This window comes from Tamandua tetradactyla, chromosome 17, assembly GCF_023851605.1.
Source record: "Tamandua tetradactyla isolate mTamTet1 chromosome 17, mTamTet1.pri, whole genome shotgun sequence".
Classification (NCBI taxonomy): Eukaryota; Metazoa; Chordata; class Mammalia; order Pilosa; family Myrmecophagidae; genus Tamandua; species Tamandua tetradactyla.
Window position 1 is genome coordinate 76,098,456 of NC_135343.1, and position 24,614 is coordinate 76,123,069.

General features: G+C 50.4%; 1 protein-coding gene across 1 annotated transcript in view; it reads right to left on the minus strand.

The window, feature by feature from the left end:
• CAPN13 (calpain 13) overlaps positions 1-24,614 on the minus strand; it is a 90,848-nt gene that overhangs the window by 6,938 nt on the left and 59,296 nt on the right. The window contains exons 9-22 of the mRNA XM_077134746.1: positions 23,948-24,022; positions 22,692-22,819; positions 20,601-20,830; positions 20,184-20,195; positions 17,740-17,942; positions 16,763-16,799; positions 16,412-16,474; positions 13,538-13,595; positions 13,401-13,459; positions 12,021-12,089; positions 9,841-9,916; positions 7,426-7,554; positions 5,359-5,414; positions 4,714-4,771 (exon numbers count right to left, since the gene is read on the minus strand). Of these exons, the coding sequence (XP_076990861.1) occupies positions 4,745-4,771; positions 5,359-5,414; positions 7,426-7,554; positions 9,841-9,916; positions 12,021-12,089; positions 13,401-13,459; positions 13,538-13,595; positions 16,412-16,474; positions 16,763-16,799; positions 17,740-17,942; positions 20,184-20,195; positions 20,601-20,830; positions 22,692-22,819; positions 23,948-24,022 (1,222 nt within the window). The 3' untranslated portion in view covers positions 4,714-4,744. The remainder of the gene's footprint in view (positions 1-4,713; positions 4,772-5,358; positions 5,415-7,425; positions 7,555-9,840; positions 9,917-12,020; positions 12,090-13,400; positions 13,460-13,537; positions 13,596-16,411; positions 16,475-16,762; positions 16,800-17,739; positions 17,943-20,183; positions 20,196-20,600; positions 20,831-22,691; positions 22,820-23,947; positions 24,023-24,614) is intronic.

A 24,614-nucleotide genomic window follows, 5' to 3' on the forward strand; every position in this document is an offset into this window, starting at 1 on the left:
ATAGTAAGTGAAAGAATTCAATCACAAAAGACCACATACTGTATGATTCCATTTATATGAACTGTCCAGAATCGGTGAATTTATAGATAAAGAAATTAGGTTAATAGTTGCCTAAGGCTTGGAAGAGTAGGGGTGGTCATATGATTCTATTGAATATATTAAAACCGTTGGATTCTATACATTAAATAGGTGAACTATATGGTAAGTGAATTATATCTCAATAAAGCTCTTTTAAAAAAGGAAGAAGTGGACAACAGCAAAAACAACATGTGCGCTGAATATTATGACTGGGAAAGGGTGCCATGTGAATAAATAATATGGGAACCTAATTGAGCCAAGATGTGAAGGCACAGTTAGGTGACTAACACCTAAGGCAGAGTAGGAAGGTGAAAATAAAGGACCTGAGGGTAGGAAAAGCATTGCAAATAGAAAGAACTAAAGGTCATGTGGAATGGTGGGAGGAGAGTGGAGGAGGGAGGAGAGGCGCAGGTGCATTAAATGGGTGACAAGGGCCCAGATGACGCTGGCTCTTGTGGTCTCTGTGCACGACGTTTCCTGAATCACAATGGGAACACACTGCAGGGTTTTAAGCTGGGGAATGAAATGACTGGATCTGAATTTCTGACCGTGTGCTCAGGCTATAGGAAATCGATCTGAGGGATCTAGGAGTGAATATAGGAAAATCAGATAGGAAACCAATGCAAAAGTCAGGCAGAGAGAAGATTGATGGCTGAGAAATCCAAACTGAAGAAGTTGGGGGGAGAGTGGGAGGCAAGGATGAGGAGACGGCTCTGCTGTGAAGTTGGGCTGTAAAGGACGGAGAGAGATGGGGTTATAGCTGGGAGGGAATATGAGAGGGAAGAAATTTAAAAGATGGGCACGCTTAAATGGGGATTGAAAGAATCCAGAAGAGAGAGAGACTTTATATTCAGAAGATACAGGAGAGAATTCATTCAGTTAGGCCCTTCAGAAGGAGTTAATGAGATCCAGAACCCCCTTAGAGGGACACGTTTTCTAGGATAACAAGAGGAAAGGGGTGAAACGGTTGCAGGTGAGTTTGAATTTTTAGATTTGGAGGCAGAACTTCATCACACCCCTGCCTTCAATTCTGCAAAGCAACCCAGGGGCCAAGCATGAATGGACGTGCTTTAATAAAGTGATGTCCAAAGGCAGCAAAGAATGAGGAAGACAGGGCGGGGGAGAAAAGATGGCAGGCTGTGTTAGTTAGATTCAGTTGTCAACTTGGCCAGGTGAGCATACCTAGTCTTGTTGCTGCGGACATAAGCCAATGGTACGTGAACCTCATCTGTTGCCAATTACATCTGCAGTCAGCTAGGAGGCGTGTCTGCTGCAGTGAGTGACGTTTGACTTAATTGGCTGGTGCTTAAATGAGAGAACGCAACATAGCACAGCTAAGCAGTTCAGCATTCCTCATCTCAGCACTTGCAGCTCAGCCCAGGCCTTTAGAGATGCAGAAAGAAGTCACCCCGGGGAAAGTTGTTGGAACCCAGAGGCCTGGAGAGAAGACCAGCAGAGACCATCCTGTGCCTCCCATGTAGAAAGAACCTCAGTGGAAAGTTAGCTGCCTTTCCTCTGAAGAACGAACAAAATAAATCCCCTTTTATTAAAAGCCAATCCGTCTCTGGTGTGTTGCATTCTGGCAGCTAGCAAACTAGAACAGATTTGGTACCGGAGAGTGGGGGGCTGCTGCGGTTTGCAAACACCAGATATGTTGGAACAGTCTTTTGGATGGCCAAGGGGAAGATTTTGGAGGAACCATGAAGAGAATGATGGAGAAGTCCTGGAGGGCTTGAAGAGACTGTTGGTGTAAATGGAACTACTACCAATCTTGACAAAGGAGGACACAAAAGGGAAAAAATTGGAGTTTGCAGAGTAAGAACCATGGAAGCTCGGGTCTGAAGCCAAGAAACCTTGGCCAGGAGAGTGGACCCACCTATATACATGGAGAGGGTGAGTTTACCCTGAAGGGCAAGGATGAGTCTCCCCTCTCATTGCAGTGGAAGAGTTGTGCAGCCTCGGGCCTTGGAAAAGGCGTAGCACGCTCCTTGGGGGACTGGGAGAGCCTGGCTGCCACCATGTGGAGGGGTTGAGCGTGTGCCCCAGAAATGGCAGAGAGCCCAGGGGTGGCCCTGATGCCTGGAGAGAGTGGAGCCCAGAGGTGGTCTCCTCGATGTTCACCGAGGTTGATTTGGAAAGAGGCCGGCCGCTGCATAGGCCCTTGGAAGGGGTGGGACTGCCACTTTCTACAGCCGAAGGATAAATGACTTTCAGACTTTGAAATCCAATGGTGTTTGCCTGCAGGCTTTCCTTCCAGTTTCTCCCTATGGAGCCTGTGTTTATCCTCCTTTGCATATTGGCATCAGATAATTTGTTTTGAGATTTACAGGCCCACAGCAAGAAGAGAAGTTTTTGCACCTGTTTAAAGTGATGCTTGAAGTTGCCAAGTTGACAAGGGGTGGACATGTTAAATTCAGTTGTCAACTTGGCCAGGTGAGCATACCTAGTCTTGTTGCTGCAGACATAAGCCAATGGTACGCGAACCTCATCTGATGCCAATTACATCTGCAGTCAGCTAGGAGGTGTGTCTGCTGCAACGAGTGACTTTGACTTAATTGGCTGGTGCTTAAATGAGAGAACTCAATGTAGCACAGCTAAGCAGCTCGGCATTCCTCATCTCAGCACTAGCAGCTCAGCCCAGGCCTTTGGAGATGCAGAAAGAAGTCACCCCGGGGAAAGTTGTTGGAACCCAGGGACCTGGAAAGAAGACCAGCAGAGACCATCCTGTGCCTTTCACATAAGAAAGAACCTCAGTGGAAAGTTAGCTGCCTTTCCTCTGAAGAACCAACAAAATAAATCCCCTTTTATTAAAAGCCAATCTGTCTCTGGTGTGTTGCATTCTGGCAGCTAGCAAACTAGAACACAGGCATTCATGTCGGCTGTGAAAATGCACATAACTGTACATCTTGTACTTCCTTCTTATATAATCTTCAACCAAAAAGGGTGAAAAAATTAGGAGGGAATTGGGGCCCTGAATAGGAGAAAGATAGTGAGAAAGAATCCAATCATTTCAAAAGTCCAAGCCTTAAGGCCCTGTGTGCTAAATTAGTTTAAAGATACAATTGAAGAGTCATTCTTGAGATTAGTAATCAGGCAGATTGGAATAAGTACCAGAAATTGGAAACAATGAAATGTCCTAATTTTAAGGAAGGAGTGAAGAATGAATTCAAGAAAATACAGTTGAATCAAATTAATTATGATCTCTGTGATGTTTGTTGTGTGAGCATTAGGAGGCAGCAAGGACTCATCAGGAAATACTCATGATAAAATGTTACATGGAGATGGTGATTTCAGGGTACATGATTTGGAAAGTAAATAAATCCTGTTTACAAAAAAAAAAGTGGATCCCAGAGTGTTTTGATCACAGGACTGTTGCGTGGAGAATTTTACATCCCAAAGCAGCATTGTCATGTGGAGAATGTTGCAGAAAGGCTCCCAATGAAAACTAACAGGGGTAACTGAAGAGGAGAGGGTTTGAGCAAGTGTTCTAGTTTGCTAGCTGCTGGAATGCAGCACACCAGAGACAGACTGGCTTTCAATAAAAGGGGGTTTATTTAGTTAATGTATAGTTCTTCAGAGGAAAGGCAGCTAACTTTCAACTGAGGTTCTTTCTTACATGGGAAGGCACAGGGCGGGACTTCTCTCCAGGCCTCTGGGTTCCAACAACCTTCCCTGGGGTGATTCCTTTCTGCATCTCCAAAGGCCTGGGCTGAGCTGCGAGTGCTGAGATGAGGTATGCTGAGCTGCTTGGGCTGTGCTACATTGAGTCTCTCATTTAACCACCAGCCAATTAAGTCAAACATCATTCATTGCAGCAGGCATGCCTCCTGGCTGACTGCAGATGTAATCAGCAACAGATGAGGTTCACATGCCATTGGCTTATACCCATAGCAATAAAACTAGGCACCTTCACCTGGCCAAGTTGACTCCTGAACCTAACTACCAAGAGCAAGGTAGCAAAGCATTTGAAGGCCTGCCATGTCCAGAGTTTTTTCTACAGTGCTCCACAGAGAAGGCCTAGAAGCATGGATGGAAAGTTCCTGGGAAGTAGATGGTTGCTCCAGATAAAACATTAAGGAGTTTTAGTAGATTCTGTCAGTGCTTCTGATACAGTAGGATGGGTTGCACATTATGTAATTCTAGGATCTGTTCCATGAAAATAAACATGCAAAGGAAATGTGACATGGGCGTTAACTCTCCAGCACTGTCATGCAAGAGGTATAATGGTTCAAGATGTCTGTGATTTGGCCCAAAGCTGCATAGTGAAGCAATGGTAGTGCCAAAGCCAGACCCAACTCGCCACTCCCCAAAGCCCGGTCATTTCTGTTGCCCATGTCTTGGCCTTCCTGTGATGAATGATTATCTTTGGAACTTTGATTAAGAATTCAAAATTCCTCATTGGTGACATTTGGGCCACACCCCTCCATGAATGCCCAATGGTCCACACTTCCTGGATGAAATCTGAAATATTGGCTTAATCCCAAGGGTCCCTGTGTAGCTGAGCTTTGGCTCACAGGGCTAAGGGCTCTAAATTCCTGGGGAGGCCGTACCCAGGGAGAAAGTCTTGTGGGAAGTTCCCGGAGGAGAAGGAGAATCCTGATGTTTAGAGGAGATGATTCCAAAGTCATGTCTTACCTGGATTGTGGGGTCTTCTCTATGGTTTGCTTTAGCTGTACATGACCAGGTTCATCCACTAAGAAAAATGTGTCATCATTATAACCAATATTCTAAGTTTATTAGTTTAATATCAAGCAAGGCAAAGAGTTCCTCTGCTCTCTCCACCCCCTGCCCCATCCCCAAAAGATCTCAATTTGGTCTCATCACCCCTTTCAAGATAATTCCAGCCAAAGAAAGAGACCTCAGCGCCCCCACCACAGCATCTCTTCTGTTACTCCCTGAACAGGCAAAGAATGAGAGCTAAATATTTCTGAGGTCGACCAGCTGGCTGGGTCATGAGGCTCTTTCTAAAATTCAGTGGAAGGAAGTTTAATGTAAAGTAAGCTCAGCAGTTGTTCTTCAGTTCCCTCTCAGATTTATGACTCCCACGTAATCCTCTGCTTTATTAAACTATTGGAAAAAAATAAAATCTGTCTGCCAAGACCCTGAAACAGCCTTGGCAGCCAGCGGTATATAAACGCAGTAATTGGAGGCAGGTAGGCTGGCAGCTTGGCTGGCCTTTGACAGATTGCTTGATACCTCAGGGGGAAAAATGCCCCCTGAAATCAGGTCAGGAGAGGCCACCCGGGGGTGTGCTCTCCCTGGGAGGGGAAGGTACCTCACCTCCACTTCTGTCAGGTAGAGTCCTTTTCCATCCTTGGAGAGGTTACGGAAAGTCTCTGTGGTAAAGAAGGTCGAGATTGACTGAGGGGGAACAGAGCCTTCGGGAGGCAGGCCAGAGCCCAAATGAAGATAAAAGCAGATGTGGTGATTCCAAGTAAGGTACCTCCTCACTGTCCACGAGCCAGCTCTGCCTCAGTCACAGCCGCTCCATTTGAGCTGTGTGATAGCCTGGGGTTTAACACGAGATTTCCTTTCTAAACAAGGCTCGTGCTGCTAAAATGTGTGAAAACCTCTGCCACGTAGTTAGATTTCTGAAGCAGTAGAAAAATCTTCCTGTCCCCAGCTCTTCACTTGTGTGTGAAATGCCTTCAGCAGAGACCCAAATCTTCCACTGCTCACTGAAGAGTAGGTTTAAACCATAAACAGGAGAGGGGACACCAGGGATTAAAATTAACCCAGTTTCTGGACAGAGTTAGATGGGGGGATGAGGAAATGCAGCTGTCAAGGGAGAAAATCCTGGGGAGGATAGGGTGAGGAAGAGGAGGCAGGGGTGCACCCCCAGTGATTTATTTTGGAGCTTCCAATTGGCTCTGTCTCCAATAATGTATCAATATTAATTTCCTAATCTTGATGGCTGCGTTGGCTGTATGGGAGAATGTCCTTGCTTGTGAAAATACACGCTAAAGCAGTTGGGGGTTAAAGAGTATCAAGTTGGCAACTTACTCGCAAAGGTTCAGAAAAAAAATTATCAGTACTGCACTTACAACTTTTCCATAAATTTATGCTTATTTCAACTATTAAAAATTATTTTTAAATGTTTAATCCATTGATTTGATTCTAACATACTTTTATTTCAATGTATAAATTAGAGAGCAGGGTCTTTGATTAAGAGCTACTTTAACAAGAATGAAAACTTGACACAAAGTTTTCTTTAAGATTTACTGATAGAAGTTGTCTCTGGTTACTGAGAAGTTTAATTCTTAAAAATCTGTGTTTTCTATGCTAAATAAAAAATCATATAGTGTACATACTTTAATTTTTAAAAAAAGTTACAAACAATTCTAATGATTTAGGCTGACTCTTTCAAGTAATTTCTGCAAGGACACAGAGTGACTGAATGGCAGAACTGATATATCTTACAGAATACACTACTTTTTTTTTGCTCTCTGATCCCATTTTTTCCATCTTGTTTTATTTTTCACCTTAAAGAATTGCTGAATCCCCATAACTAGGATTTCCGAATTTGTCAATGAAACAAAAGGCCAGTACTGGGACTTACCCACAAAGCAATATAAATTGACCTGGAAAAGAAATGTAATCAGGATCTAGAACGTAAGAACTTTTCAAAGCAGTGTGAGTTAAGACTGCTGGCTGTTAGGTCTGAAGCAGGAGAGGAGGAAGCTAGGAGGAACAAAGGAGAACAGAACTTGGAAGCTGGTTTAAACTGACTTCAAACCACTACCATTTAAAGGGAGTAGCAATGGCATCTGAGCAAAAGGAACTATGGAAACACATCTAACAATGCAAACAGGTTCAGGTCTGTTAGGAAACCACTAGCTATGATCTGCAATAGTTATTTCGGGAGCATGGGGTTATAGGAGACTCGTCTTTCTACATTACATATTGTGGGAAAGTTTAAATGTCATGAAATGGACATCCATTACTTTTGCAATCATAAAAAACAGATATTAAAAACAAAGCCAGGGCGGGCCGCGGTGGCTCAGCGGGCAAGAGTACTTGCCTGCCATGCCGGAGGACCCCGGTTCGATTCCCGGCCCCAGCCCATGTAAAAAACAAACAAACAAACAAAATATAATAAAACAAGAAAATGTTTAAAGATGTTTCCCTTTCTTCCTCCCTTCCTTCCTTCCATCCTTCCTTCCTTCTCTCTGTCTTTCCTTCCCTTCCTCCCTCTCTCTTTAAAAAAAAAAAAAAAAAAAAAAACAAAGCCAGCCCCCCCCCTCCTCCACGGGACTCCAGGCCCACCAGGCTTGCGGCAGGAGGGCAGGAGTGTGCCCCTTGGTCACTGTGAAGGTCCCCAGGACGCCCCTCCCAGGTGAGACTCACTTGCCATGGCTTCAAGCCGCATCAGGAAGCAGACAAGGCTGGGGAAACTGATCCTGCCAGCGCTGTCCCCGTACCGGAGGGCCATGAGTTCCAGCAGCTCCCCGCTGACGGATATCCCTGCAAGAAAGTCTGGAGGCCCCAGGGTGAGCTGGGGGGCAGGGAGGAGGCTGGGGGTGGGGGGTGCAGGGTTCTCCACTCCCAGGCCTGGCGGTCTCTGCCCAGCCCGATCCTATGCAGCCTGTCCTGTCGGCCGGTCCTACCCACCCCGGCGTCTCTCTGACACTCCAGTCTTTCCTTTCTTATTGGTTGCTGGGCCCAGTAACACTGCTGCATGCTCGTCTGGAGACCAGCACAAGGCACTGACCCTCCTGCTGGGGACACACCGGCTGCCACAACCAGCCAGTAATTCTCACGTGGAATGGGAGCTGCTGGGACACCTGGATTTTGCACCCAGCCCTGTCCCTGTCGGGCCTCTCTCTCTCTGACCGTGACCTCGTGAAACAAACTTGCTCCCCTGACTGTGTGCGTGTCTGATGTACAGAAGCTGCCAGCATGGGTGGGTATGGTCTCTGCAAGGGGGAGGACAGGCCTGAGGCTGGTCCGAGAGAGGAGACCACATCGCAGCAGGTGGCCCCAGGCAGGGGGGCCTCTTGCCTCTCTGGGCCCCAGTTATGAGCTCCAGGGGGGCCCTTTGAGGCCAGAGGGGCCCCACTCAGGCTGGCAGAGATGTGGACCTGCGAGCTCTGCAAAGCAAGCCAACCTTGCAAGCTGCAGCTTCTGCCCAGGGGGACAGGCCTGGGGGCTGCAGGTGCTGCAGGCACCTCGCCGCCCAGAGCCGCACTCGGCTTCTTCAGCAGAGTTCAGAGAACATGGCTTTGAATGTCTTGAGGCCGAGCGTACATGCTCCAACTTGGCAAATTCCTGATATACCTTCTTTTCTTACAGTTAACTCCATCACCCCTTTGAGTTACCTGCCTGGCCCCCGAAGGCTTTTGGGGTGAGTCCCAACTATTCTCTATTTTTCTCTCCTTTGTTACTGTGGAGTCATTGGTGCGGTCTCCTGTAAAGGTTTCTTCTCTAACTGGCTATGCAGCGCTTCTCAAGGTCCAGACCAGCAGAACCTCCTGGGAACCTGTTAGATGCTCAGGTGCTTGGGCCCCGTCCCGGCTCTCCGGACCAGAACCTTGGGGCCGTGGGGCCCGCAGGCTGTGCCTCGGGGAGCCCTCCACGGGCTTCTGCTGCAGCCCAAGTGGGAGAACCACAGCTCCCCACCACAAATCATGGGGGAAGAGTCCGTGCGGCACAGCAGCAGCAGTTTCCCATTCTACCTGCCTCTGGGCCGGGAGACACAGGAAAGAGAATTCTGGAGACTTTCCTTCCAGCGCTAATCTGGGAGAACATGACTTCACCTGTCATTAAGGAAAGTGGCAATTTCTCCACTTAACCTGTTTGGGATCCATTTTCCCCGTCGGCACAGTGGAGATAATGACTCCCGCCCTTCCGAGTCCACAGGGAGGTGGGGGTAATCAGACGAGGGGACGTGAGCACAAGTTCTGGGTAACCTATGAGGAGGCACCTACGCACCCTAAGCTATCATCACCGTTATCCCGGGACCCAGCCCTCTTTCCTACTTGCAGGAGACAGATGCTGCTTGATTTAATTTTGCCCCCCAATCCTCGGTGAAGAGAGAGCATCAGTCTGCCAGGGGGATTGAACCCTGAGGCCCAGACGCCCAGATGGAAGCATCCCCAAGGTGAGCTCCGTTTCTGGTGGGCTATCCATCCCGCGATGCTATTTGCAATTAGGAAAACTGACCTACACGAACAGTCAGGTGGCCAGGGAATCATCGGAGCCCCGAGCCCTGGGGACCCATAGAGGTCAGCGTCATCCAGGGGAGGCCCTGGAAGCTGCCACCCTTCTCTTCCCTGACTGCCCAGCATTGCTGCAGCAGCTGCACCTATGAGAGTCACACACACACACACACATGCACACACTTGTACGTACACAGACACGTGCATACACACGCACACACATGCATGTACTCGCACATACACAGACATACTTGCACACACACATGCACACACTTGTACGTACACAGACACGTGCATACACACGCACACACATGCACGTACTCGCACATACACAGAAATACTTGCACACACACGCACGCACATGCATGTACTCGCATATACACAGACTTACTTGCACACACATGCACGCACTTGTACACACATATATGCACACACATATATGCACACACATATGCATACTCATGCATACACACTCGTACTCACACACACACATACCTGCACATATATACACCCATACTTGCACATACATTTTCACTCATACACACACACTCACAGATACAACAAAGCCCCCAATTATCATGGCTCAGAGAGGCCCCCCCTTTACCTGTATCCTCTATGGCCTTCCACAAATCCAAGCTCAGGAGGAATCCAGATCTCTTCCGGATTTTCTGGAAAACATGCTGATATGGGAAAAGAAACCAGAAGCCCATGTGAGTCCCATTACCCACCCTGAAAAGATTATTCCGGAGAAGGGAGGTGCTGGAAACCCCTTTCCCATTGCCGGAAGTTGCTTCCCTAAAACCTTCATGAGACTGGCTGGGAGGCAGGCAGGGCGGCAGAGCCGCACGCTGGGGAAGACAGGCGCGGAGTCAGCTCTCCGGCCCTGGGCCCATGCAGCTGGGCTATGGATTCTTCTCCCTGTTCCCTAGCGGCTTTTCTTCTCCTTTCCTCTCCTCCCTTCCTACACTGGGCACCTGGTGTCTGACCCATGAGCATCTTGGGCTTTCTAGGGAGGTATAGGGCTCTCTAGAGAATTTGCCTAAGGCAGCCCAGACTTTACAATGAAACTCCCTGGTCTTCAATCCTGAAATTGACCAGTAAGGAGCCTTGGGCAAGGGACTTAATCACTCTAGGCTCCGTTTCCGGCTGTAGCATTGAGCTAATTTCAATCCCTCTAAGTTTGACACAAGGAGTGAATGAGTCAGTGTCTCTAAAGTGCTTAGCAGAGGGCCTTGCACAAAAGGCTGTACAGAAAATATGGAAAGCAGGTTGGAAGGCTGTCCTGAACCCAGGCGCTTGTGCATGGCGTAAAGCAGGGACAGCTGGCTCTCCTCTGGGCAGCTCTGGCATCCACATGGGACTTTCCTACCTCCACCCAACTCTCACTTCATTTCTGCTCATCTTCCCTACTGTACAGATGAGGAAACTGATGCCCAGGTAGGTGAATGGCTTGCCTTGGATTACACATGCAAGTGCCCCAGGGCTGAACACAGGACTCCTACATTTGGTTTCCACACAGCTGCCCCACAGGAGCTGCTCTGGGGCAAGTGCCTGACCCCAGGTGAGTGACTGAGGCCAACGCAGGGGGTGTGGGGTGGGATGGGGTGCGGGGGGCAATTATTGTGAAATGGTAGTTTGCCCCCTTTTCCTGGCCTTACTGGTGAGTGTACAGCAAGACCTGGAGGGCTCTCAAATAAGCTGGTATTCATTCATTTATTCGGTGATGCATTTCTTTGTCCATTTGTGCACATCAGCCATCTCACGCCAGGCAGGGAATGGCGTGACCCAGTCCGGACACTAGGTCTGCTCATCCTGGTATGGCCACACGGAAATACTCTTTTCAGCCTTTCAAAATGACGTAGCAAATACTTAGTGGCATGGCTAGACATTTCATACATTGGCAAGTTTTTAAAAAAATCAGAACATACGTTCCTGTATATAGTTGTGTGCATGTGTACACACACGGTTTGGGAAGAATTCCAAGGACTATTCACTAAGTGTTAAGAGTGTTTTTCTTTGGCTGGCAAGATCATATTTTTAAAACATTAATTTTTGCCTATTTGCATTTTCTGTCTTTTTACCTTTAGGTAAGATACTGTCATTTATAAGTGCAAAAAAAAAAAATATTCTGCACCATGCGGCAGGGCCTAACAGACGTGGGTTCCAATGTTAGGAGTCGGTCGTGGGACAGGTGGGGCCCCGGGGTGGGGCTGGGGGACAGAGGAGGTGTGTTTGAGGCTGGGCCTCTAGGGTGGGCGGGCCCTGGCCAGGCTCGGGTGGGGGAAGGGAGAGGAGAGGGCAGGCCGGAGGATAAGGGCAACGGGGCCAGAAGGAGCAAGTGGGACGGATCCAAAAGCAGGGGCCTAACCCAGAGGGGTTTGTGTGCCCATTTGAGGGAGGCAGCCTTTCTCCTGAGACCGACAGGGGGCCACTGAGGCCACATGCACGGTTTGGGCAGCCGGCCTGGATGGGGAGTGAGGTGGGCTGGCAGGAAGGGGGAGAAATGAGGAGGGAAGTGTTAGCTGGTGGTTTAACCTACGGTCACAGGGACCCCGTGACCCTCCACCTCCTGAAGCCCTCATCCTGCCACCCACCCGATCGGGCATGGCCTTTGCAGTCTGCTGCTGCGTGCGCATCTTCCCTGGGGAGTCGGGGCTGCCCATGAGGGCTGGCAGGAGGCTTCCTCTCTCTCTGTAGCCCTCGCCCCGGCTCGGGGTGGAGCACCCGGTCGGTATCTCCTGAATAGGACAGAATAAGAACTTGCAAAGAGAACCCACCACGTACCTGGCAGTTGACGAGGCGTCTCCACAGCCTCACAAATTCCTCTTGGTCCAGCCGTCCATTCACTTTCAGCTGGGTGGAGTGTTAAGGTTGATTGGTCCAGCACCGGGTGAGCTGAGGCCCCTGGGTGGGAACAGCTCCATCTACCACCCTTGTCCACCCAACCTCACCTGGAAGTGAGCTGGCTCTTGGCTGGGTCTGTAAGGGAGCCGGCTTCAGTTTATTGCACCAAGTAAAATGAACGCTTGCAAGGAGAAGGAAGCCCCAAGAAAGTGGGTGGGCACCTCTTGCATGTGGGGTGCAGGGAGGGAGTGCCCAGTGCACAGCCTTGCAGTTGGGGTGGGCCCCCCAACAGCGGAAAGTGGTGAGGGAAGCATGAGGGAGTCACAGCCACTCCTGAGGCTGCAGGGCGCCTGCTGGGGTGCGTGCCACGTGGGCCCCTGTGCGGGTGGGGTGCTTTCTGTGTTCCAAGTCCCTGGTCCTTCTGTACAATGGGTCAGTGACAACTCATGAAAGAAGAATAATCCATCTCTGAACAAGTGGACGGAGAGCTGACGGACAAGGAGGAAGGGTAGAAAAGACCCATGCTGTACGGGGACCTGGCCAACAGGACCTGCCCTTGGGTTATTTGCTTTGGGTTTTACCCGCACCTGCCAGAGCCAGGACTAAACCCTGGACTCCTGAGCTCAGCAGGAGTGGCTGCAGGACAAAATGCCTTGCAAGCAGGTGAGTGGTGGAGGCCAACTCGGGGAGACGATTATTGCAAAATAGCAGCTTGAGACCTTTCTCTGGCCTTACTGGGTTCTTGGAGATTGTTAAGAAAGCCCTGAGGTGTTCTCAAATGGGTGTGCATTCAGGCACTGGCTCATTTGCTCATTTTTGCATGACCTCGGAGCCCCTGCTAGGTTGTTAGCAGGGAGAAAACGACTGCACAGGCGCCCCTGCCTGGAGGAGCCCGCAGTCCAACAGGGTCTGTCGTGGGGTTTCTTGGGCCATTTTGGTTCCCCTGAAGGAATGGGCTCGAGAGTCTCTGGGTGATGCCAAACCACGGGCAGCAGAGCAGGACCTGATTTATGATTTCATCCCAAAGCCCTCTTGTTCTACAACGGCCGGCTCGCGTTCCCAATCGAGCCTTGTTAAGAGTGAAAGAGCAGACCATCTGTCTCGCTCTGGGGGAACAGCACGCTGGCCCGGGGAAGAGCCGGCAAAGCAGCTGCGGGGGGTGGGGGGAGCAGGTGTGCTAGACGATGGAAACCCAGGCTCATCGATGAGTCTTAGAGCCAAGGAAGAAGGGAAAATGCTGCCAGGGAGAGGGATTAGACCCCTGCCATCCCCATTAGACCCCCGAGTGGCTGGCAGAGCGAGGGTGACCGCAGAGGATACGTCCATCAGAGCCACGATGCCCCGGCACTCATCCAAGGAGAACGTGACCCCTGGAGGCCCTGAGGAGGTGAGAACAGGAAGGGCTGGTGAGACAGTGGGGGTGACACTGGCCCCGCCAGGGTGTGGGCATGGCTCACCTTTCAGCAATTCCTGGTTGAGCAGGCTCTGAAGCTGAGTGGCATCAATGTCCGGCCGCTTCCCAAAACAAGGGAGGGACGCAGGTTAGCACCGGCACCCAGGACCCAGGGTGCGCCCGTGTGACCGGACACCCTCACACTGCTACGCGCCTGTCCCCGCAGCCCTGCCTTCTCCACTGAGCCTTCCTGGGGGCTCCGGGCCTCGGGCCAACTCCCTCCGGGCCCTTCTGGGACTGAGCCCTCCTGACACTGGACACCTGGCTCGGCGCGCCCCACGTTTCTCTCTCCCTCCGTGATCAGACAGAAAGCAGTGCCGGCTTGCTCCCTATTGCACCTGGGTGCTTGGGGACCCCTCAGGATATGTGTTGTTAAATGAATCCATTCAGATCTCTAGATCTAGATCTTTAGGCTTGCAGAAAGCAATTATGAGAAGATACGACGTGTGTGTGTGGATTTGGGGTGAGGATAAAAATACCAGAAATCGAGGCTGCAGTTGAGAGCAACTTTGTGTTTATCTTCCTGGCTACTGAAGCCCAAAGGGCAGCATCGTGGTTTCCTCGGACTAATAACAGAAAGCTGTTGAGGCTGAGGGGACAGAGAAACTTGCCCTGGCTCTGAAAGTCCATCGGCGTAAACCGCCGCGTCAGATGTTTAGATTTGGGACACCGAACCAGTTCAGGGGCAGCATCGCTGTGATATTTCTGTGCAGAAGGAAGGCTGTGTCCTACGTGGCCAGTTCTTACATCCACCCTGCTGACAGCTGAGGGGTGAGGTGACGCCAGCCACAGGGAACCCTTTTCAGTGGGGAGCTGGGGTGAGTCTCAGCAGGGGCCTTGCAGGCTGTGGGGACCGGGCAGGAGAACGCCTGGCCCTGCTCTCAGCAGAGGACACGCCCCCAGCATGCGTCCAGGCTCCTGGGGCTGGCCTCACCCAAAGCAGCCTGGAACCTGTCCAGGTGGGGGTCCTCCAGCTGAAAGGATTTCCTGTCACGATGCCCCCTGAGAAAAACATCCTGTCAGCTGTCTGAAGTGGGTCCTCAGACAGCTCACAGGTTGGCTGATATCAGGAAGGTCAGTGCCACGTGCCCCGTGCCAACTGAGTTTCTGTCCTCAGAAGCATCATGAGTGGATGAGAAGCTCTAACTAACTTGGATTCACCAACTGGACCATAAGCAGCACGGAGGAAAGGGCTTTGTCTTCTTACTTCTCCCTGCCCCCCACCCGAGGACAAGTCTTGACCTTGGCCCTGTGTCCACCTCCCAACCAAACATGCTCGAGGAGATGAGGAAAGGAATGGGGAGTTGCACGTCTGCCAGCCCCACTGCACCATAAGAGGCCCCAAAGCTGGCACTTGTGTGTTTCTAAAGCCTGGCATAGTACTTGGAATGTCTTAGATGTTCACTAAATGCTCATCAATTGAATAAATAATGGGTGGATGTGGCTGGCCTGTCCCAGCATCCACAGATGCAGGACCCCTGCCGCCACCTCTGTCCACAGAGGTGACTCACAGTTGTGGCACAGCAGCGTGTCGGGTGCTGGTTTAAGTCAGGCCGATGGAAGAAATCTGGAGAGCGGACTTAGCGTGCGCATGGACAAATATGTTGCTTTACTCTTTCTTTTGAGGGTGCCGCCTCTGAGGACACTGCTGGTTCTATGGGATGATGCCACGTGGGCCCTGCCCAGGGGCACCCGGCCAAGGGGTGGAAAGCCCATGCCCTTGGCACACAGCTGCATCTGGGTTTATCCTAATTGCAACAAAGGCCCCCAAAAGGCCATCGGTCACCCTCTGTGAGGAGGTAATTTGTCATTGTTTGGAAAAGGCCTGATCTGTACCATTTTATTGTATGACAAATGATAATTTTTATTTTCAATGTGCAGATGCGTGGGCCATGTGTGAGGATTTTGCAACCTGTCCCCGAAGACAGCTTGGTGTCGGGCATTCTAAGCAGGCCCTGCTGACCACTGAGCGGCAGCTAGCCTTAGCCCGGGCATCTGCTCTATGGGGAGCTGATCTGTCTCAATCCAGTTCAACTCTATTGACGGAGCACCTCTTCCATGCCAAGGACAGGGACAGATATTGGGGACAAGGAAGGAAATGATGTCGTCCCTGCCTTACAGCAAGTGAAATGCCTTCAGACCCAGCCTAAACCCTAGGCTGATAGCTATTTCAAGGAAGCACGTGCGCAGCTACTGCTTGCAACATGTACCCTCATACTTTCTTCTCTAGGCCTGGGTGACCCAAGCACTTTCCCTGTGGGCTACCTCCCTGCCGCCACTGTGCCATGAGCCCACTGAAAGAGAGGCTGGGCCTGGCGACCCTCTCATCCTTGACCTCTGCACGGCAGCAGCTGGTGGGTTTCACATGAGCAACTTCTTATACCCAAAGGCTCGTTGTACAGAGCCCCTGGCACCCACCCTCATCCTGACAAGGCAAGGAGCTCTCTATAATGATTTCCTAAACCATCAAGAACACCCTGCGCAGAGATGCCTGGGCAGGGAGAAGGCGGCTGGCACTCTGTGAAGCCGGCCGGCCCCTGGGAGGCACAGTGCCAAGGTCAGTGGGGAGGTGGCCCAGAAAGATGCCAACTGCTTGTTTAAAGGTTTCAAAGCATGTGCACACACACCCCATGACCATCCCCTCCTGTTCTGAGCTCTATATTCCATTCCAGATGTCACCAGATGGGGAGGGGGTCAGCACCCCTTCTCTGCTGGGGTTTGGCAGCCGGATCAGCTCTGGAGATGATCCAGGGAGAGGGGTGATAAGATGTCCCCATTCCTCTCTGGACTCCAAGACGGGCCCATGTCCCCACCCCACCACCACTGGCCTCTCCATCATCTGGCTTTGATTAGGCTTCCTTGGGGCTGGGTACAGTACCTGCTGAGCGTATTTGCGGAAAACGCTTTGTTGGGAGCCATTTTCTAGAAGATTTCCCTGGATCTAAGGGAAAACAGTCAGCGTCAAATTCGGGGGGAAGGAGGCCACTTAATACCATACAGCCAGGTCCCAAGACCCACTGCTGGGTCTGAGATAGGGGTTCCACCTGCAAGTGGACAAAACCTTCAGGAAAATGGAGGGAAGAGGTTGGGTCCAGCCTAGCATTGGAGGGCTGGTCTCCTGCCCCAACCTTAGTTTTCAGGCCAGCTCATCATGGTGTCTCTGTTTTCAGTGGCTGATGGTGGGGCAAGGAGGAAGGTGACAGAAGTGCCTGGAAACTCACACACGTACCTCAAGTTCTCTGAGCCTGAAGTTGTTGTTGAGGTTCCTAGAAAATCAAGAGGAAAGTATGAGAAGGATGGCCAGCCCATCCTCCCCAGATGGCATTTGGAGGGTGCCCAGCAGCCACCTGACATGAGTGGAGACTCTGCAGAATGGCTGAGGTAAAGCGGCCAGCTTGGGAATGTGTCCAGCCTTTTGGGTGGACATGGCCTGGGCTTCCAACTGCTCAGTAGAAAGGGTTCCGTTTCTTACCAGATATAATTGTACAGTGACTCCCACTGCCAGGATGGCAAATGGGCTGTCTTCCGTTCCATCTCAGGTTAGCACGTGCAGCTGCCTGGCATGTGTATGGGGAGGCCCCCGTCCACACTTGATTACAGTGAGGGCTGCCTCGACCTGAGAGGGGGCAGGCACCCAGCAGGACCTGCTTGTTGGTCCCCGACTTGACTGACTGGCTTGGCTTTCAAGAACTTCCATGATCAGACTCCATCTTTCAGCCCATCTTTGACTCTCCCCCTGGACTCCACATTCTGGGCACCTTGCTGACAACTGGCCATGCATGCCACATACCACCTTCCTGTCCAGATGGCTGGCATCACTCATTTCTCAACGGATTCTGAGCACATCTACTTCCCTTCCACTGCTCATGTTTTTCCCACCACATGCACAGCCTCCCCTACCTCCCCATTTCTACAGGTCTAAATTATGTTTTTCCGTCAAGGACCACCTCAAATGCCATTTTCTGCAAGAAGCCTTCCTCTGTCCCTCTGGCTGTGCACTCAGTGACAATGGCTCACCTGTTTATGGTCCACTTTTTGGTTCATAGACTTCCTGGTCCCCCCTTACTGTGAGCCTCGTGAGAGCAGGGCCCCGCTCCACCACCCCACCACCCCACTGAGATTGGCACAGCTACTGCACAAAATGATGCAATGCATTTTTTTTTTAATTGAGGAGAATAAAACACTGAACTTCCAGGGATTCTGTACCTGTCAATGTCTGGTAATTTCAGGAAGATTCGGACCAAGAATTGAGCTGCTTCTCTGCCCATCTGGGGGACCAAGACATAGGAGCCAGGTCTCAGATGGAAGCACTCCGTGAGGTTGTACTTAGATTTTAAGATTGGGTTCCGAGCGGTATAGCTGGAGTGAGAAGGAAACGTGGGCGGCAGTCTCTCCGGGAACTGCTGGGACTAGAGGAAACGATTGTTGTGAGTGGCACCCCCAATCCTGCATGCACCCCACAGGCAGATGAGACCCTCCACCTGCCACACCCCAAGGCAGCATCGCAGGTCCCCAAAAGGGACAAAGGGCTTGTCTGAGCTCTCAGAAAGTGGCAGAGTCCAGACTGTTGAATATTCTAAAGTCTGGACACTAAAATGAACACAAAGAAATATGACAAGAGGTTTTATCTCATCAAGTGTCTACCAGCATTCTGGATTTCTGACCATAGAGTTTTAGCTCTCTGCTTTATATAAAAAGAAGAGTTCCATGAAAGCTGGTGACATTGGGCCAACACTGAGAACTCTAGGAACCCCTAAAACCCCTTTCTCCTGTACCTTTTACAGAACCCTTTCTAGATGGCCAAAGAAATCTCAGCTCAGGCTCTATTCACTTCCTTCGTTTCGTCTTTCCAGCAGAGCCCTGAAATTCCTGCTCATTGGAGAATAATAGGCCCTGATCATATTCCTTTTATTTCAATATTTTTGTAGAGATAAAACAATAAATATAGTGCAGTTCCCATTACCAGATGTCACACACATATTACATAATAAAAACCCCTTACTAAACAAATTTTCCCCAGTACAGCCGAGCATGGAGATTCCATTTAGAACAGCTACATGGCGTAAAATGATTATTTATGAGCTCTGCCTTGGGGAAAAAAATCAGGGAAAAGGGGAGAGTTTCTTTTCATGGGGGAGGGGGTGGCGGCAGGGCCGAGCTCCCCGGCGAGCTATACCTGGTATGCCACAGGGATCCGGTGGGACCCCCGAAACGACTCTGCCGACATCAGCAGTGCCGGCGAACTCGGGGACCTGCCTTGCTCGGTCCCTTCTGGCAGAAGCAATGAGAACACAAATTCTTCTCCAGAGGGCCAGCGCTGTCCTGCAGCTCTGGGTATGGGGGGGGGGGGGGTGTGCACACCTGTGTGTGCGTGGGAGGCAGTGTGTGTCCTGCAACCACAAGTTAAGGGCTCCCTGCTTAGCCAGCCTCCTGCCCTCCTCCCTCCACTGAGCCACCGCGGCCCTTGCCAGGCTCCTGATCCTTCAGAACAAACGTGCTGGGTAGAGATGAGAAGGACGGGTACGGGGCAGCCATAGGACACCCTGGCCCTGCTTCCAGGGGACCCAGCATCAAAGGAATGCAGGGTGGGTCCCGTGCAAACCTGGCTGTCTGGCTTGAGGGGTGGGTTTGTGCCTTTTCCGGAGACCCGGCCGCCTCCCTGTTCTCCAGCTCTGGTTCCCACAATGCCATTCTGTTCCCTGCACTTGAGTGCTGCCCTCACAGCCCTTCCAGGCACCCCATTTCTCCATGGTTGGGGCGTCAGGGACCCCCAATCTGTGCCTGGGCTGCCCCAATCGCAGGCCCCTTGCTGTCGGTTTTTAGCCTGGGCTTCTGAGTATCCCCTGTGCTAAGACTCTGTGTGTCTTTTAGGGAGCCCCTGGATGGCTTGGAGGTGCTTCTCTGGGCCGACCAGCCTACTACACTCACCGCTTGTTGGCTGACACCTTATCCTGCTCCGCTACCTCCTTCCATAACTCCGGTGCAGACGTGCTTCCCCTTGGCAACAAGGGGACCGCAGCTCTCACACCCAGTTAAGAGGTCTGGGTACTGATGAAGTTAGGTTTTCTGAGCTCCATCTGTTTTTCTCCATCCTTACTCATATTGTTAAGCCACCTTTCAGCAGTGGGAACCCCTAACAGACTATCTGTTTAGGAGGGGTGGCAATTTGGTCCTAAGAAGTGCCAAAGGAAGTATCTTAGAGTTGCATTTGCTGGTTTGTGGTGGGTTTGGGGGTGATGAAGAATATGGGAGGCTCATGGTCTCCCCCGCCCAGAAGCCCCTTTAGCCCTACCACTGCTCTCATCATAAATAAAGAGCAACTGACTGTGTCAACATTTTCTCTCTATCAGGAACCAACATGGTTGCAGGGTAGTTTTACAGTTGCAGTCCCTCTTGGCTGTCAAGCCAGAGAACAGTCAAGAGATCTAATCTTCAAACCAGGAGAGCAAAAGCATTTCCCACGCTGTTGACCAGCTGGAGACTCTAAGCACATACAGGTGACAGGGCATGGTGTGGCTGAATTGGCAGCCACCAAATAGCAAGAGACCTGGCAAGGCCCCAGGTGTTGTATAAGGCTGAGCACTTTACCAAAGGGTGGCCACAAAGGTGTGAGAAGCCCAGGCAGGGCTGAGGGCCACGGTGAGCCATACCTGGAAGTCAACCTGTGGGAAGAGAAAGAAAAGCCAGCTCAGAAACCTGATCCAAAACAACAGGGCAAGCAGACCAGAGTAGCCTCGTTCAAGGCTGGGATTCCTTCTTCTCGTGTGCTTGGCCTGTTGCACACCTGGGGGTGAACAGGGAGCCTCCTTGGAATTCTGATTTGAAGGACTGGGGTGGGCCCCGGAGTCTGCACTGCTGCAACAGCTGGTCTTGGACCAGACCACTTTTGAGTAACCAGCGTCAGAGCCAGCAGCACATCAAGGAATGCTGACAAATGACTGGAGCAGGAGTATGGCCCATTGTGAACTTTTCGTTTCCTTTCTGATCTTGGGTTTTCCTCAGATTTACACAGTTGAGCCAGAGAAGCTCTGCAGCCCCTTAGGGTTTTATGTCTGCAGCTGTGGTACAGCCAAATCTCCCACTCTGACAGGCTGCTCTTCCCAGACCAAGGTACACAAACATCCCCAAAGGGCAACCCCCAAAGCAGGCAGCTTTACCTTGAACACTTGGAAGGTTAGTGGGATTTGCTTCTCTTCTGTCTTCAGACTTTGTGGCTTCATGGTGACAGATATGACAGCATTGTTGCCTTCCACGTCCTCTGGCACAGAGAAGTACTGGGGGTCCTTCCAAGGCCCTTCTGCATGAGAAAGAGCTGTTACTAGGGCTTCACCATGTCCTCCCCCTCTCCCCTGACTCCCAGCTGGGGCCACACCCAGTTCAGAGAGCCCTGGGGGATTGTGGAATAAACTCCGGATTTGGAAACCTAAGGCCTGGCTTCCAGGTCCCACATTTACTGGTTGAGCTCCAAGTCTCTTTATTTGTGAACTTCAGTCTCTTGCTCTTCAAAAACAGGGAGGGGAACATATTCACCTTTTGGTGAAGATGTTTCTTAAACAGTAAAGTCAAGGGCTATTTTTTTTTTTTCGCATGGGCAGGCACCAGGAATTGAACACAGGTCTCCTGCATGGCAGGCAAAAACTCTGCCTGCTGAGCCACCGTGGCCTGCCCAAGGGCTATTTTTATAATAACAAGTGAAATTCCAGAGTCTCCCTGTTTGCGTGAGCTTTTGCATTAGCAGTAACCATCAGAGACTTGAATGGATGCCCATCCCTCAAGTGCCAACAGAGACTGAGTGAAATAGGCAGAGATGGGAATTCAGAACTCTTCTACCCAAGCGTGCACATTGAAGCCAGGGAGTATGAAGAACTAATATGGAAACCATTAGCTTCAAAGATGTGCAAGAATAATGACAAGTCAAGTTATAGGTGAATGAACACAAATCGAAGGTTCAGATCACAACTGGGAAGCTGTGGAGGGGAGATACAGAGGACCACTGTGCCCATGGGATTTTGTGAGGCTTGACTAAGAGGATGCAGTAAAGTGCACTTAGCAGCACATAGCAGTGCTCAATTGTTGGCTCCCTTTTTCCTATCCTTTGTGAGGCATCACTAAAAGTGGGCCCAATTAATTTTGGTCAGTTCATTTATATGCATCCTATCCAGAGATGAAAGCTTCGGCTGCACCATAAAACAAGTGGAACTCAGGAAGTTGACTGGGAAAGTTACTGCCCAAGAGGGACTTGGCAGGTCCCCAGTCTGTCTGTAGCATCCTGGATGTTGGAAAGAAGGTGACACTCTGAGGTATGGGCTCATTCGAGCAAACCATTCTTAACAGGTGGGTATTCAAGAGGATGAATGCAGATGTTTGGGTGCCAATGCATATACTACACACTCTCTCTCACCAATGCATTGTCTACACAGCCTCTATTTTCAGGGATGTGGAAGCATACTTGGATTCATCTTCACAGGGAGCCATTCCATTTATCAATGTCACAAATGGGGAGCATTAAGTATAGTGGGAGTGTGTGGGTCTCCCAAGGTCACAATCAACACGATTCAAAGCCAGGTTCTGAAGCATGCCTGCCTTGGGGTCTCAGCATACTGCTGCAGGAGACACCCACCCAGGTAGGGCAGGAATATCCTCCCCAGTGTCTGGATGGTGCTTTGTGGTCCCAGAGGGCAGCTGGGGCTCACTGATTCCATCGTTCACAGTTGGGAAGGCTGAGGACAGACAGACTAGCTCTATTCCCAGAGTCCCAAAGCTAGTATGTGGCAAAGGTAATGATTTAGGTCCCGACTCTGCCCAGCACTGTTCCCATAGTTTCACCACTGTCCTGGAGATTTACTGAAGGCAGGTGAGCCTGCTCTACTTCTGGTAGGTGGGTGGAGGTTATTAAAGGACAGTGGAGCAGAAAGGCACGGGGAGGCACATTTCAGATCGCCCCTTCCCTCCAGGAATCTTTTCTTCTGGAGAAGTAGCAGCTGCCCCTTTCAGGTGACAAATTCCTTTCCTTTCAGCTTTCAGGCTAATGGTCCAGAATCATGGGGCCAGTGACAGCTGAATCCAGGACAAGGTTCATGCTGGCCAGTTCCAGGTTCATTCCAGGCTGGCAGAATAGCTACCAGTGTCTCTACTACTGACATTGCTTCCCAGAATACCTTGGTTCGTATACATTGTCAGTTGAGCCCATCTTTCATGGAGCGTGTTTCCGTGGTCCAGGCTGATGGGAGTTTGGTTGCAAATATACAGATCGGAGAAGTTCTTTTGGAAATCTTGACATGACATCCTGTTAAATGCAAATGCACATCACTAAACGACTGTTGGTTTTGCTCTGGGCCAGGGGTCAACGGAGTTGTCTTCCCATTATTTGTCTTTCAGCTAAAGCATCCATTGGCTCATCACTGTCCTGCCCAAAGACTAAAGCCTCATTCTGACTCATTCACCTTTAAGTGCCCTTCTACTTGCTCATGCCCACTCCCTCCAGGGACTGGGGAGAAGGACAGAATCAAATTCTGGGTTCTGCACATCACCTGGCAAGGGCTTTACCATTAACTGCCATCTCCTTCTGACCCATGATCAAGTTGCCAGCCTTCTCGTGGCCGCGGGACAAGCACCCACCAATCCTCTCTGCTATGGGTCCTACACGCTGCTGGCAAGATCACCTTCCCCTAGGGTTTTTTTCCAATGTCATCATTGAGTCCTCTGTAAGAATAAATTGGATTTAACACCTCATCTCCCACCTGCTGCTGGGATTAAAGTGGAGGCATTTGAGACATTCTTCTTTCTAATTTACATGTGTCCTTCTTCTGATTCTTAATTACTTAGTCCCAGCTTCCTTTTCACACCTGCTGAATTTCATTTGAATATGCCACTAAGTAAACCAGATAACTCCTCAGAGAAACATCAACCTCATCCTCTAAGATGTGCACATACAGCCCAAACTGCGTTTTAAAGACCTCTGGTCATGCCTAACTGCTGGTGATGGCACTGGTATCCCACCCAGAATTTGGAGTCAGGGACCAAGACTAATGCTATGCTGCCTCTTTAGGAAATTCACACCAGAGGAGACTGTGGCGCTCCAGGGCTCCAACGAGATGGTACAGAAGATACAGGCATGAAAACCATGCTTCTTAGCATTCAGAAAGCTGTCAATTTCAAAGCTGCCATTCCAATGTTCCCTTTTCCCACTAAAGTGTCCTGGAAATGGTGATATTTCAGAACCAAAATACTTTTCCCATGAAGAGGGAACTCAAAATAATGTCCCATCCATTTAGAAGAAAAATGGTCTCCTTCTAAACAGTTTTCTGCAAAGCGAACCTGCATCCTTATACAAGTTTAGGAAAAGAGGTGGGGATTGAGGACCTGGGAAACAGTTAAAGCTTTGAAGCATAATTTAAAAAAAGGAGTCAAATACCAAAACTCGCCGTCTTCCTTGTTCTCATAGAGTTGGCTTTTTCGTTGATCATGGGTTTCCTGCCATTCCTGGGACCTGAGCAAGGAGAACAGACCACAGAGGGTAAGATTTCACCGTATCCACCTGCAACCCGATGGGGCCCTTTGCACTGGCCCCTACTAGCGATTAGATTGTAAGTGGAGAGTGTCCTTCCACCTAGGGGCAGGAATCCGTCATTCTGTATATGCTAGTGACTTCCAACCTCCATCCCCAGCCCAGTATTTTTTCCTGAGCTCTAGTCCATCCCACCGGAACCCCAGCGTGACGTCAGAATCAACTCTTCCTCCTGCAACTGCCCAAGTGGAAATATGAGGAGCCACTGTCGATGCTTGTTCTCTCCTGCAAGTGCCACCACCAATCCCCAATTATTGATTCGACCACACACCTCTCAAAGCCATCTGTTACCGCCATCCCGACCACCCTCTTTCTAGGGCAGGACACCCTCTTTTCTTCTAACTGACCTCCTCAAACCTCGTTTTGCCCACTTTCCTATTCGTTCGCCACACTGCCATCAAAATGATCCTTCTCAAGTGAAGATCTGACTGGGTCATCCCCCTGCTGAAAACAAACCCTTCGTTCCCTGTTACTCTCAATATGAAATTCCAACTCCTTAACAGAACTGCTGCAG